Raw genomic sequence first — 14,756 nt, 5'->3', positions numbered from 1 at the left:
TGGCACAGCGGTTAAGCATCTGCCTTCGGCTCAGGGCGTGATCCCAGTGTTATGGGATCGAGCCCCACATCAGGCTCCTCCACTGTGAGCCTGCTTCTTCCTCTCCCACTCCCCCTGCTTATGTTCCCTCTCTCGCTGGCTGTCTCTCTCTGTCAAATAAATAAATAAAATCTTAAAAAAAAAAACAAAGGTTGGGGTTTTTTGCTGCTAGGAAACAGCGTGTCATGCCTTTGTTTTGTAGGGGGTGAGCGGTGCGTTGACAGTGCTCATGAAGGACGCAATCAAGCCCAACCTCATGCAGACGTTGGAGGTGAGCAGAGCAGCTCCCGTCTTCCCGAATCGGTCTTCCGTGTCCGAGCGGAGTGGTTATAAAGCACACTTCTCTTGGGGAGTCAGAGAGTTCTCTACCTGCTCATGTCTTTCCTCCTGTTCTTTCTCACTGTCGTGATTGGGATGTTGCTGAAGTATAGAAGAGGTGACTTTGTATTTTTCTGCTGGGAAGTCTTTTTCTTTTGGATTCCAGCTAATTTTCGTACCCTTGGCCCCATGATCCCATTTGGAAGCAGGGTTGGCAGCTTTGCCCATGCCGTCTCGATTTCCACAGGGCACTCCAGTATTTGTTCATGCCGGACCGTTTGCCAACATCGCGCATGGGAATTCCTCTATCATCGCAGACCGGATTGCACTCAAGCTTGTTGGGCCTGAAGGGTTTGTGGGTGAGTAGTTTTGCAAAGTCTGTGAATAAACTGGGTTTTTCCTTTTAACATCAAGGGAGTTGGGGTGGCCTTTTTACAGCTGCTTTTCTCCTCACTTACAGTGACTGAAGCAGGATTTGGAGCAGACATTGGAATGGAAAAGTTTTTTAACATCAAGTGCCGGTATTCTGGTCTCCGCCCTCACGTGGTGGTGCTTGTGGCCACGGTCAGGGCTCTTAAGATGCACGGAGGCGGCCCCACGGTGAGGATCGAGAGTTCGAAGAATCTGATTCTCAGCAGTGCTCTGAAGGCTGAAAGGGAGTTGGGATGACTTGTCCCTCTTTCTTTGTTAAGCTGCTCTTATCCTCATGATGAATAGGGTGCTGAGACCAAGAGATGTTTCGACAGCTCTTGTGCTGGCCACCTTATCACTCGCGGAAATTGGCTTCATGGCCAGTCTTCCTGAGGGAAACATCCAGTAATACCAAAACCAAGGACGTGTGCTTGGCTAGACCCACAGAAAACTCCTTTATGGTCAGACTGTTCTTTTTAAGTAAGTCCCATTTTCCCTCTAAATAGTGACACTGGCAGCCAGCCAACCAAACCATTTAGTGGAGACAGAGGTCAGCCCCTTCTTGAAAGGTGCAAGCTGGGTGAGACTCGCCCAGCCTGGGAGGGAGGAGAAGGAGAAAGGTGGGTATGCCCTGGACTGCCTCTGGGTAATAGAAGCTAGTTCAGGACTAGTTTATCTTCAACTCCATCCTGAACTTTGTGTTCTCCTGAATTCCTACTGGTTAGAAATTGCTCTTTTTATCCTATTATTGTAATACCTTTTCTTCAGTGCCTGCACGTGAAGACATGGTGATACTTTTCAGAAATTACTTGAAGTATTAAATTCCAGAAGCCAGTCTTACAACATGAGAAATAAGACCTCCTTCACTTAAAATCAGTGTTTCTTAGCGTAGCGATCAGGGGTTTTCCTAACATAGCAGTTCTCAAGCATTTTAGTCTCAGAACTTCTTTACACTCTCAGAATTATTGAGGACCTGCAAGAACTTTGATCTTGGTGGGTTATGTCTATGATACTTACTGTGTTAGGGAGTGAAGCTGAGTTATATAGAAACAAAAATTATATTTATATATTTTTCTAAGATTTTTTATTCATTTGAGAGAGTGAGAGCACAAACCGAGGAGAAACAGACGGAGAGGGAGAGGGACAAGCAGACTCCCCGCTGAGCGTGGAGCCAGACACAGGGCTTGATCCCAGGAGCCTGAGATATGACCTGAGCTGAAGTCAGACACTTGACTGAGCCACCCAGATGTCCCCAAAATTATATATATATATATATACATATATATGTATATACTTTTTTTTTTTTTAGTGAAAAGTTTTTATTACATTTTCCTAAACAAAATGAAAGCATTGTACATTGCTCAGATTTCTTCAGAATCTGGCCCAGTTGAAGACCACTGGACTCTCTTCTGCATGTGAGCCCGTGTCACATGTTCTTTGCAAAAGTCCATTGTACACTCCATGAGAGAATGAGAGTGGAAAGAACCACTTGATATCTTAGATTTATTGTGGAAATAGTCTTGACCGTGACCTCATGGACCCCATGAAAGGATTAGGTCCCAGACTGCACTGTGAGAACCATTACCATAACACAGCCCCAGCACAGCTCTCCAGTGTCACTTGTCCCCAAGGCCCCAAAAGCACTCCCAGCCCAGGAGTGCAGGATGGACTCCCTTTTTCTTCCCAATTATAACCAACATGTTTTCCCCTTGCACCCCTTACACCATTGCACCTTCTTCCCTCCTGATCTCAAGGGTTGAAAAATAATGCCAGCCACTTAACCTGGGCAGCTCTGAGAGGAAAGCATCACACATAAAGCTGTGCCCAGGAGCCAGCCCTGCCATTCTCACTCCCTCCTGGAATTGCATGTAAGGCCCAGAACATGGCGGCTCAGGTCCCTGCCCTCTGCCCCGCCTCTGCGTGGCCCCTTTTGGAGTCGGAGCACCATCGTCTCCGAGGAATGGGAGCAGACCAAGCTGAGAAGCTGAACGCTTCTGAGGTACTGTGTACTCACAGTGGACTCCCTGGAATTGGCACCTTCACCTCAATGTTCGTCCCTGTGGGTGCAGCAGGGCCAGGTCACCAGGTGCCGCCATAACAGTGAACTCACTGCTTTAATGCTGACACCTTAAATATACTCTGATGGGGAAAATCCTGTGTCGTGTCCCTCTTGTTTGCGTTGCTCATGCTCCCTGGTTCAGCTCCACGAAGGCGTGGGCTGGCTGAACGGACCAGCTCAGCAACCGTCACAGGGCTCGTCACAGACTCCGCTGGCGGACATTTCAGGGTGGTCTTTGCAGGGCTGACCGCTGCCTTTTTCCCAACATGCACCTGCTGCTGTGTGCTTCGCTCATGGAGGTCCTCACCCCTGCCTAGAGCACCCCCCCCCCCCCTTCACAGATCTGCTCTCATCTCCTTTCCTTCAGGCCACAGAGTTCGCCCACTCTGCTCCAAGCAGTCAGTTTTGTTGTGTGCAGTAGGGTTGGTCAGATACCCTAAGTCCTTCGGGCAGGAAACCACCTTATCCTGCTGTAAAGCACCCCTCCCCCGCCAGGATGCAGCTTCCGGCCTTTTACACCTGGCAACGCATCGTTTTAAGCTAAAATTGGATTATAAAGAGAAAACGCCTCTGACTTCGCTTCCTTTCTTTCCAGGTTACTGCTGGACTGCCTCTCCCCAAGGCTTACACGGAGGAGGTAACGTCAGTCATTTCTAATCACTTGTCCCAGAGAGCACCCCGCCCTGAATCGCGTTTCTCAGCCCAGTACGGTTGGAAATGAGTGGGCGGCTGGCGCCAAGGGCGCCAAAAAGCCTGCAGTGCGCTGAAGAATTACAGTGGATAGGGTTGGGAAGAAGTGCTTCATGAGAACAGCCGCCCCACAGAGGCTGCTGGTGAGGCCGCTGCCCTAGGCCAGGGGTGCTTCTCAGTCAGGAGCACTTTCCCCCAGGGGGCATCTGGCGACGCCTGGAGACATTTGTGATTGTTTGACTTCAGGTAGAGAGTGTTCCCGGTGCTGAGTAAAGGCCAGCGGTGCCACTAAACACCCTACAGCCCACGGGACGGCCCCCACGACAGACTCATTTTCCTCAGATGTCAGGAGTGCTGAGGTTTAGAAACCCTGCCCTAGACAAATGACGTTTCCTTCCATTGTCTCTCCTGCGTTGGCTGCTTCATCACCAAATGCCATCTGAGTGTGAAGCAAGTAGGGACTTTTTTTTTTTGAAATGTCTTTTCTTCTGCAGATTTAAATCCATGATACAGGGCCGGTATATGGTCAGGATGCTGGTTATTTTGCTAGGTAAAGTTTCCCCACGCTCCTCTGGTCTCCAGCAATTGAGGAGCTCAGAGAAGAGCTGGGAGGTTGAATCTTTACCTGTTTAGGTCATTTCCTCTCAAGCGTCCCGAGAGCCTGTTTGGGGTGGTTATGTGAGAGCCCGAGCCTCGTATGAGATGGTCAGGTCAGCTGCTACCGCCGTGCATTCCATTTTTCCGTCTTTTTTGGGAGACTTTTTAATTGTCAGGCAATACAGTGCCACTGTTCAAGCCCTAAATGAAGGATTTCAGAAGCAGCTAGAAAAGAGTTGTTGGTGCCTTGAGTCTGCCTGTCTTCTGAGTTATGATTTGCCTTTTATGGTCATTTGTCTGATTCGTGTGTAGGAGGGGAATTCACAGTTCTGGCCCTCCTGCCGCCCCACAGCCTTTCCTGTGTCTAATTAGAGTGCCTGCCCCTAACCGGCCCAGCTGGTGTCTTCATTTAAGAAATTCTCCTTTTTGAAAACTGTTCTCAATCAGTCTTACATATTAATTGGTTTTCATGTGACTAGAGGTAAAGAATTAGCAAGGCTCTTTAGAATATCAATTAAATCCTAATTTTGGTTTTAAACTATTAAAGGGAAAAAAGCGTAAGTCATGTTTATAATCTCAGTTGTTTTCTGCCTTTATCTTACCCCCTTTTTCTGCTGTTTTATTGAATCCACAGACCAAGGGCTGTTAGTGCTGGGGCTTGCTCATGATCCAGTGTATTTATTTTTATATAAGACTATTATATTTTTATCTTAAAAAGATTTAATATATTTTTAAGCTTATAATAGTAACATCCTTTTGGTAAAAAAATATAAAATAAAATAATGTAAGGGTATGATACATGATTTGAGTCCCCTGAACAGTTTGGTAGATATTTTTCAACATTTAAAAAATTTCATGAATATATACATGTTTTTTTTTATTTGTCCAAAAAATGGAATTAAGCTGTCCATAGTTTTGCAACTTTGGTACACTTTAGTACATCTTTGATAGGTTCCATGTTAATACAGATTATTTCACTTTTCATAATGCCTGCATGATATTTATTGAGTGTATATATCATAATTCACCGGCCCAGTTCCCCATTGAAGGAAGTTTGTGTTTGCAGTTTTCCAAAGCTGCGAGCAACACTGCCATTAACATTTAACATATTTAAAGGTATGTTTCCTTAATTACTTTTCTTTAAATGTCACAATATTTGGTTCTTAAAGGTGGCGTTTATCTTGTTTTCTTTGTCCCCACTGCAGGCTCATGGTTGAGTTCCTTAGAACCTTAGAAAGCATCACTGATCACTTTGTGTTTTCCGACAGCACTAAAAGCAGCTGTGTGACGAACACCAGGCACTGTGCTAGGCGCTGTCTTCTTACGGAAGGGTCGGTGCACTGCTGAGTACAGTCCGTTCATACCATTGTACCATATGAGTACATAAAATCTACAGTCACAAGGTTGTCAGTAAAATTTGCTTAAGAGCAACTAATTCCCTGCAGACGGCCAATATGCTATTAAGATGTGGTGTGATGACAGCAGCTATACTGGCTCTCATGCCTTCAAGACAGCCAGGAAACAAGCCTAGCTCCACGCCAGCGTCATAGGCTGGCGCGTGGTTACACCTCCCCAGCTCCCCCTCACCACCGTGTGAGACCTGCCGTGGGCTTGTTCTGACAGTGAGTGGCTACTGGCCCCAGGAGACACGTTCCCTTTTAAGAAAAACATGCCGCCAACCTTGTGGACTTTTCCCTTTTGTTCTTACAGAACCTGGAGCTGGTTGAAAAAGGCTTCAGTAACCTAAGGAAACAAATTGAAAATGCCACAATGTTCGGAGTTCCAGTGGTAGTGGCCGTGAACGCATTCAAGTAAGTACGAAGAGGAGGAGTCCAGGGGGACGGTGAAAAGTAGCCGGAAACCATCGCCTGGAGCTAATGGTGTGGCGCCGTGGTCAGCTTCATTTTGTTCCTCAGTTGCTGGTACTGGTTATGAAGCCTCTGCTCTGGCAGCCCCTGATGAGAGCCTGCGGTGGGAGAGGTGCCACGGATGCCACCGCAAACTCGGCACTCCTCCCATGGAGGGTCTGGGGTCAGATGCGGCTCCCACGGCTCCCCTTTTCCACTGGAGACCACACAGACCTGAAAGAAAATGTTCTTTTTTGCTCTGTAGAGGCCTTTTATGCTAACAGAAGGTCATGGCCCTACAGAGTCCCCTTATTTCAGTTGGTCTAGTGGGATGTTATCTTGACAAAGAGTCAAACATGTTGAGCTGGAAATGTTCATGCAAGAGAGAACTTGTGTAGGTTGTTGAGGTATCGGAGTGCTAGTTTGAGTCTTGTTATAATGGCCAAACCACAGCAGAACGGGAGACAAAAGTTTTAAAAAGCTAGTATTTATTGATTCCTGCGATGTGCCTGGAATGTTCAAGTATTTTGCATGTATTTGTCATCTAAGCCTCATGACAGCCCAAGGGAGTAAGTGCTATGGTTATTCCCATTTTACCACTTGGAAACCAAAGCATACAAGGTTTAAATAACTGGCCAAGGGTCGGCCAGATAGTAAGTTGTGGAGTCAGGAGTCAAACCCAGTCAGTATTACTTGATTCATTTCCATTTCTCAGTGAGTAACTCACTAGAATTTTCATGGCAAAAACACAAGATAGAGATTGTTCTCTCTGACCGTCCTCAGTGCTTTAACACGAATTGCTGCCTTTCCAGGACAGATTCGGAGGCTGAGCTGGACCTTGTCAGCCGCCTTGCCAAAGAACATGGGGCTTTTGATGCTGTGAAGTGCACGCACTGGGCGGAAGGGGGCAAGGGCGCCTTAGCCCTAGCTCAGGCCGTCCAGAGAGCAGCTCAGGCTCCCAGCAGCTTCCAGCTCCTTTATGACCTCAAGGTGAGTTACTTCCTGTATGGAAACAAAAAGAAAGCACTGTGAGGTTTCTGTGTGGCTGCCTCTCTTTAGAGCCTGTGTTCAGCATCTTCAGCCCTGTGGGTTTGATTCCCACGTAGCTGAGTTTCACCACCACAGCCTAGGCTGTCAACCCCAGACAGCTGTCTTACCAACACACGTTGCTGCTTACTTACAGAGTAGCAGGTCCCCAGAAGAATGCTCTGGGAGGTTGGCTCCCGGCCTAACTTTTGAAAAGACTCACAGTACATTCCCTTTGCTGGCAGGAGAAAGGGTTAAATGTAGGACCAGGAGTGTAATTCACGACAGCCTTGAACCCGAGGCACCAGCCATGTTGTGGCAAATTGGCAAGGGGCTACACCAAGCTCAGAAAAGTTTTCTGACTATACCCAGTAACAGGGGAAAGCCATGTGCTCCTCAGCTCACTTCCTGCTTTGGGGCTGCCTCAAGTTCAGAGGAGCTGTCGGGGGCAAAGCCAGAGCACCCCGGCAGGGCTCAGCGTTCTTTCCGTCACTGAGTAATTCGAAGAGGCACTCCTTAGTCTGTGCTCTCATAGCAGTTAGTTCGGAGAGAGCTTGTGCTTACCGTAGGGCTGTATTTTGCTTTCAGTTTTCTGCCCATGTATTTCAGGATGGGGTTGGACATTAAGTAAGTATGCCCACAACAACTGGAAACTTCTTTAGGAACGTGGGATGGATGTGGTATATAATTTCTGCTTATATTTTCCAGGCTGGTTCTTGGCTTGGTTTCTAAAAGATAAGCATAGACTTTCAAAATCAGCCACAAAAAGGTAGACGGAGGAAACCAGTATTCTTGAATCAACCTTCTCTTGTTTCTGTTTGCCCTTTGCAGATAAAATATGCTGACGTGTTGTTAACGTTGTCCTATGGACGTTGACATTTTCTTATTGAGCTTTAGTTTTATAGACTGGTTTGAATACCTCTTCAACCAGTCATATTTTTAGGAAGAGCCATAAACACAAATCTGCACACAAGTGCAGCGAAAGCATTTATAGGTGCTCTGAGCCCCCTCCACGGCGCCTGAGTTCGGAACCCCAGTCCTGGGAGGCCAGCAGGAGGCCCCGAGGACGTGGAGTGACGAGGACTTTATCCCTCATTTCTACTTGGAACTCTTCTTGTTCCGACAAACAGGAGGCTGCCACTTTTTGTCTCGTTCGGCATCTGTTGGTCTTCAGTCACCCCTCAGCGAAAGTACTTTTGCTTCGGAAGCTCTGCATGTGCCTTGGCATTTATGAAGCTCCCGTGATAAGACGCACATGAAGCCGTCTCTGTCCCATCTTTATAAAACCACAGCTGAATAGACACTTTATTTTTGTCTCTTATCCAAAGCCTCTTCATAAATTATCACTGTTTAGCTCAGAAGGGATTTTTATCTTTATAGATTGTTGCTCCTTTCAGAAAACGACATTTGCCCCATATGTCCTCTTGGCCTTAGTTGCTGGGGAGCATAGAGGCAGATATGTTGCCGAATCTCAGTACTTTGCTCGTCCAAGTAGCGTTCCTTCCCATTTCCCGTAGGCAGTCTGTCCTTAGGCTGTTTGCTCTGCACGCTGTTGCCCCCGAGGAGCAGCGCTGGGGGGTGGCTCTCACTGGGGGGTACACCCCGGCCTCCGTGCGGGGCGCTGTTTGCTTCATAGCCTTCCACAAGACTCCGGTGCACGGTGATCATGTAAGTCGGGGGAGGGGAGGGGGGTTAATATGTAAATGGTTTGCTTTTTACGACCATTTCTAAGCAACAGCAATCCGCAGTCAATATGTTGTGTTAAAAATAGCATCTGCCTCTCGTACACAAACTGGGGGTATTGGATGGATATCGTTTGCCTTCCTTCATCAGTAGTGTCCCGGGTCTGGCTTGACGTGAGTCTCATCTCCAGCGTTGGAACATTTCTTTGTGTTTATGAGGAAATATGTATTCTCGGGTAGTCAGTAGTATTGTTAATGATGTACCTGAGGACGTCCTAAATTATGCACACACGTGTGCGTGTACACACACACACACACACACACACACAGCTTGACCTCTATGGGACGTTTTCCACTGGAAATATCTGGAGCTTGGTATTAAAAGAAAATGTTTCTAACCCAAATATACCTCAAACTGTTTGCATTATCTATATGTGTATGTAGGGGCGCCTGGGTGGCTTTGGTTAAGCGTCTGCCTTTTCAGGTTATGATCCCAGGATCTTGGGATCGAGTCCCAAATCGGGCTCTCTGCTCCCTCTGCCCCTCCCCCCACTTGTGCATGTTCTCTCACTCTGACAAATAAAATCTTTAAATGTGTGTGTGTGTGTGTGTGTGTGTGTGTATAAAAGCATCTTCTCATCCTCTTGGGAACTCTGACCTGGAATGTGGCCCTGTCCCAGTTCAGTGTCATCATGTGCACCCAGTCATGGCATCTCCCCTCTCTTTCCTGTCTGTTAGCTCCCAGTTGAGGATAAAATCAGGATCATTGCTCAGAAGATTTATGGGGCTGACGACATTGAATTGCTTCCTGAAGCTCAACACAAAGCTGAAGTCTACACAAAACAGGTAGATACTGGTGGTTCTTTTAGTTCTTTACCGAGTGGCCTGGAGTCAGAGCCCCCCAAGTCTCCCAGCCCTGCAGGGTGCCCACTGCCTCATTTCTCTGGGTGGTAGCCCTTTCCCCTCTGAATACTGAGTTTGGATGAGGTGGTCCAGGCCTTTATCTACCCAGAGGTGGTATATGAATGTGTGGAGAAGCCATGAAGAAATAGGGAGTGCCTGCCTCAAATGTTGAGAGCCTGCCTTCAGTTATGTTCTCATGTCTGCTCCAAACTAGCATTTTTAATTGGTTATGTAGATGGAAATAACAATACTCACTTTTGGAATATAATTGTGGGTACTTACCTCTCTCACCCAATAGAGATCATTTTTTTTTTTTTTTGGATCTATAATAACTAAGCTCGGGGTCAGTGAGGTCCAGGTGGGTATAAGAGGAATTGGGTGTTTTAAGTAAATTGAAGGCTCTGTGTCATGACAATGCCCAGGCGTGCTTTGTTGCATTGTCAGCTTGTCATTGGTCCTGCTCTTTCCCTTCCCTCCTCAGGGCTTTGGGGACCTGCCCATCTGCATGGCCAAAACACACTTGTCCTTGTCTCATAACCCAGAGCAGAAGGGTGTGCCCACAGGCTTTGTCTTGCCCATCCGTGACATTCGCGCCAGCGTCGGAGCCGGTTTTCTGTACCCTTTGGTAGGGACGGTAAGTAAGTGCTACGGACAGAGAGGGGGTGGTTCGTCTGGGCTTCGCGTCTGAAACTGATCACCGAAGCCATCAAGCAGGCATCAGCTGAGCAGAGTTCATCACCGAGCAGCAAGCTGGAGTCCGGCCCATTAGGATTACCCCTCCTGGCTGTGGCCGGTCCTGGTGTCGGTTCCAGGATGAAGCCATGACTGCTTGTAACATATAACAGTTCCGTTTCCCAGGGGCAGTATGACCTTGACTGAATCCAGGACAGGCCTCATCCGTCAGCTGTGATGGTGTTAATGTGTAATCACAATTGACGTTCACTGGGCGCCTTTCACAGACGAACTCAGTCCTGTCGCCCGTCCTTTGAAGTAGGGGCAGAGGCTCTGCCCCTCCCGGGTCTTCTTGACAGGCCTGGAGCTTAGGCCTGAAATTCATTGGCAATTCGTTGTTTCTGAGTAAAGAATTTCCCCCCTAAAATGCAAATGAACCCTGTAGATGTGACAAGTGAGGTCACTTATTTCCACTTCAAGATGAATTTGTTATCAGATGGTTCTTTGTCTTACGAATTAGGAGCCTTGTGCGCAGGTAGGGACAGGGGCGCTGGCCGTTGGGGCTGACCGTCCCAGGTTGACGCTGCCCTGTGCCTCGCTCTCCCCCATTGGTCTGCCCTACACCTACAGCTTGTACCTACCTGTGGTACGAGGTGGACCTATTAAACAGCCAGTTCACAATGAAAAAGAAACCAATAGATCTCCTGTTGGAGCTACGGTAGTCTTTCAGGATAGTAAGAAAGTGGCAGGAGGTGGCATCATAGAGTCGAAAGTATGTAACGTGAAACATTTTCACTGCTGGTTCTGACCTTGGGCAAGTTATTAAAGACATGTGCCCTTCTCCCCTCAGCTGTCAGCGTAGGGCAGTAGCATCACGTAACAACGGTGGTCAGACAAGTGCCAGTGTTTACGGTGGAAAAAAGTCCTCTGGGAGAGAGTGAAACTACTGAAAATCCTAATTACTGTTTCGGGAGCCATCTTTAGAGTTTTCTACCAACATGCACATGGATGTCTACGCCAGTGGGCATAAGCCCGTTATCTTTAATGTCCTCTTCAGGCTTCTCTGCTGGGTCTAAGGAACAATCATTTCCTTCCCCCTTCTTGTTCCCACACCCAGCAGCTGCTTACAGAGTTCCCAGGTAGAGACCAATTTCAGATCCCTGTACAATGTCCTGATAAGTTACAGTTAAGTTGTACAAGTTCAGCTTCAGTTCATCTCCCGTCTGGATCTGATTGGGAACTTGTATGTATTCGTTATACAAGACGTTGTTACAGGTGAAAGTGTACTGAGTGTTTACTGACAAGCCTTATGGATCTGCAGCTAAGCAGATGTTTGTCAAAGCCCAGTCTTGAGAAAAGAAGTAAGTACAAATGTAATCTATAGGCATTACACCCTCAGTTTTCGAAGGCCAAACTGGACCAGTAAGAATAGTGATTATAGAGCTATCTAGACCTTGTACAGAAATGTCTTGGCCCAAGTTAAAGGATGCTAATTCCTAATGTGTGGCTAAAGCAAAAAAATAGAGGCATCATTGCAAGACTCGTTAAAACAAAATTACAAAGCAGAGAAGCCCCCCACCCCATTTTGGTCTCGTGAGAGGGGAGGAGGTGACGACTCAGCCTCCCCAGCCCCTGCCCTAGACCTCACGTGAAGGTGGAAGGACCTCCTGCTACTCCTTGTTACAACTGTCCGTCTGGAAGACGGCGGTGAAGCCTGGCATTTGGCATGCTGAAGGACACGGGCGCTTCTCTTTGGGGTCGTAACAGGATCAGTGACTTGGTGTTCAGTGTGTAACAAGAATGCCACTTTATTGACAACCATGAAACAGTATTCTGTCTTTGTGCCTCAGGCTTTTTATCAGAAGGGAAGGTGGAAACCAAGATCACTTTATTTTTCATGCTATTTCCCATCTCCTAGATGAGCACAATGCCTGGACTCCCCACGCGGCCCTGTTTCTATGATATTGATTTAGACCCTGAAACTGAACAGGTGAATGGGTTGTTCTAAACAGGTGAGTTGTTACCGGTAAGAGATTTGCTTTTTTTCCTTTGAAGTATATTTATGAATTATGGGACTCCAGCGAAAGCTCTGAAAGTGCAAATTCGAATGCTTTCAAAACTTTTCTTTCTAAACGTCACTGAGCGGAGAGCTAGCAGTGACCAGTGGAGGAAATATTCCGCAGTTTTGGAGGAAATATTCCGCAGTTTTGGAGGAAGAGCATGGCTTGTCGTGGAGCAGTGTAGGGGAGAAAGCCACCTTCTAGTGAACTCTGGAGGGACTGCCATGTAGGCTGCGCTAAGGTCTGTGTACTTTGAGTAGATAGCAGGCAGAAGTTGAGTAAATGTCCCTGAAAGTAGAAAAGAAGGAAACAGGACCAGTCCGGGAATACTTGGGATCTTAAGGGAAAGGTCCCCAAGTACTCATCACAGTGAATGAGCTTTCCCTGAACACATCCAGTTGAAATTTCAAGATCATTAAAAATGTAATCCTAAAAAGCCTTTTCCAGAAAAGAAAAAATGGCTTGTCTGTGAGAAAATGGGAATTAGAGTGAACACCTGTCTTCTTATCAGTGAAGGGGCTCTTCGACAATGGAGGAATCCCCTCCGAGCTGACTTTGCACCTGCACTTAGGCCCCACCGGATCTGTCCAGGTGCTTTCAGACGCGTGCGGGTTTGACGCCGCACCTCGCTCCCTACAGAGGTATTTAGCAGTGTGCTCTGGCAAGATGGGGACTCAGCCAAGAAAAAGGAAGACATGGTTTTAGGAAACCGAGTCCTGATCTGGGCAGTCATGAAGGAGAATCCTGACAGCTGCAAGGAACCTAGAGTTACAAGCCTAGGAGGGAGGAATTGAGAAACGCTGGAAAAAACAAGGCTATCAAAGGACCATAATTCAAAACTGAAGCCCTCACATTGTTTAAAAACGTAGAGGTCCAGGTGGAAGCAGTCTAGTCCTCTTCTAAGCAGCCATAAGGATGGTTGCTTCCAGAGAGGAGACGGTGTGCTTGCTGCCCGGGAATGCTGTCCTTCAGGAGGGCTTCTGTGACACTGGGAATGTCCCTCTGGCTCATGCCTGTCCTGGCCTTGAACAGTCTTCACATAGCAAGTGCGGTGTGTTGTTTTCAGGCCTGCGGGCCAACCCTACAGAGGTGGTCGTGGAAAGGCTGGAGACATGACCGGCTTTGGCAGCGCCAGAGGGGAGTGGGGCAGCATGCAAGGGCCGAGGAAATGTTTACTTCTCGTTTCTTTTTCCTTCTAGATTGCCCCTCTTCAAGGAGCTGCTCCGAACATTTGGCCGGTGTCCATTCAGGCCGACTGTTGGCTAGGAGGTGTGGGGAAGTCGAGAGAAGTCAGCCCCTGCCATGAAGATCTTAGGAAATGAAGAGCAAGCGTTTCCCCAGTAGCCTTTCTTCAGTCTTAATTCCCACCATCATGTATAAATTAACATAAATCATGCACAAGTCTCCTTTAATGAAGTTCCACAGAATAAAAGGAAATGATTTTGCGATCTGGATGTTTAAATATAAACTCTAGCGTTCACAGCCTGTGCTGTAGGATCTTGGCCATCCTGTGGGAGCCCATTTGCCGGCAGAGCCCAGGGCCGAAGAAACAAGTTGCAACATATACTTTGTGACACTTGTGTTTAAAAGGGTAAATGGCACATGCTTGCAGATTTCTGGGAGGACACGTCATCAGGAGACCTCCTGATAGTGTTGAGGAGGAAGTAGGGTATAGAGGATGTGCCTTTTTATCGTACACCTTTCTATGTTATTCCTTTCTTTTTTTTAACCTGAGAAAGTATTGCTTATATAGGTTTTTGTCCTGAACTTCCTTGGAATTCCCATTGCTGTCACAGCCTTAGCACCATTTATTTTGAAGTTCTCAGAAAGGATGGTCATAAAGCACTAACTGTAGGTGAACCCTATCTGCTCTGTTGGTTCAGCAAATATTTATTGAGCTGTGCCTGGGCTCCACCCCTCCCTCCGGAATGCTTTTTCCCTGAAATGTTTTCCCTTCTCTTGTTCTTTAGCTTCTGTCTCAGTTCTTCCTCTCCTGTTCTTTCCTCCCTCTTCCCCCTTGTCTTCCTGCATTGGTCTTTCCAGAAGATGTTGTGTCCCCACTGATGCCAGTATAAACACTTCTGGCATTGGCGGAGCAGTATTTTTCCTGGTGTCCTTGGCTTTATTATCTTTAATTCCTTAGGTTCACATCGGTGTTATAATACAGTCAGTTTTGCCATCCAGAGACGTGATGGCGGTGCTTTGGGATTATATGGCAGAGGAGTGGTGTGTGCAGAGCCCCAGCTTCACCAAGCTTTGTACGGTGCCCGGCACATTGTACACAATGATGTCGTCAGTTCCTGCTTCAAAGCATCATGCGGGCCCAGTCTGCACAGAGTTCACTGTTTTTGATGTTTTTTTCTTAATGTCCCATAAGACCTCATCTGGCATGGGACTTGCTGGAAATTCATTTTGTAAATAAGGGAAGAAAGCAGTCTATTTTCAGACATGG

At 47.2% G+C, this 14,756-nt stretch overlaps 1 protein-coding gene across 1 annotated transcript in view; it reads left to right on the top strand.

The window, feature by feature from the left end:
• Positions 1 to 13,750, top strand: part of MTHFD1 (methylenetetrahydrofolate dehydrogenase, cyclohydrolase and formyltetrahydrofolate synthetase 1) — a 54,010-nt gene extending 40,260 nt beyond the window's left edge. Inside the window, exons 19-28 of the mRNA XM_040641799.1 lie at positions 242 to 310; positions 605 to 716; positions 818 to 957; positions 3,423 to 3,464; positions 5,825 to 5,925; positions 6,774 to 6,951; positions 9,408 to 9,515; positions 10,054 to 10,206; positions 12,163 to 12,256; positions 13,504 to 13,750. Coding sequence (XP_040497733.1) covers positions 242 to 310; positions 605 to 716; positions 818 to 957; positions 3,423 to 3,464; positions 5,825 to 5,925; positions 6,774 to 6,951; positions 9,408 to 9,515; positions 10,054 to 10,206; positions 12,163 to 12,252 — 993 coding nt within the window. The 3' untranslated portion in view covers positions 12,253 to 12,256; positions 13,504 to 13,750. The remainder of the gene's footprint in view (positions 1 to 241; positions 311 to 604; positions 717 to 817; positions 958 to 3,422; positions 3,465 to 5,824; positions 5,926 to 6,773; positions 6,952 to 9,407; positions 9,516 to 10,053; positions 10,207 to 12,162; positions 12,257 to 13,503) is intronic.
• Positions 13,751 to 14,756: the final 1,006 nt, after the last annotated feature.

Source organism: Ursus maritimus, unplaced genomic scaffold (genome assembly GCF_017311325.1).
Source record: "Ursus maritimus isolate PB19 unplaced genomic scaffold, ASM1731132v1 scaffold_25, whole genome shotgun sequence".
Classification (NCBI taxonomy): domain Eukaryota; kingdom Metazoa; phylum Chordata; class Mammalia; order Carnivora; family Ursidae; genus Ursus; species Ursus maritimus.
This window is presented reverse-complemented; position numbering and strand designations above follow the sequence as displayed.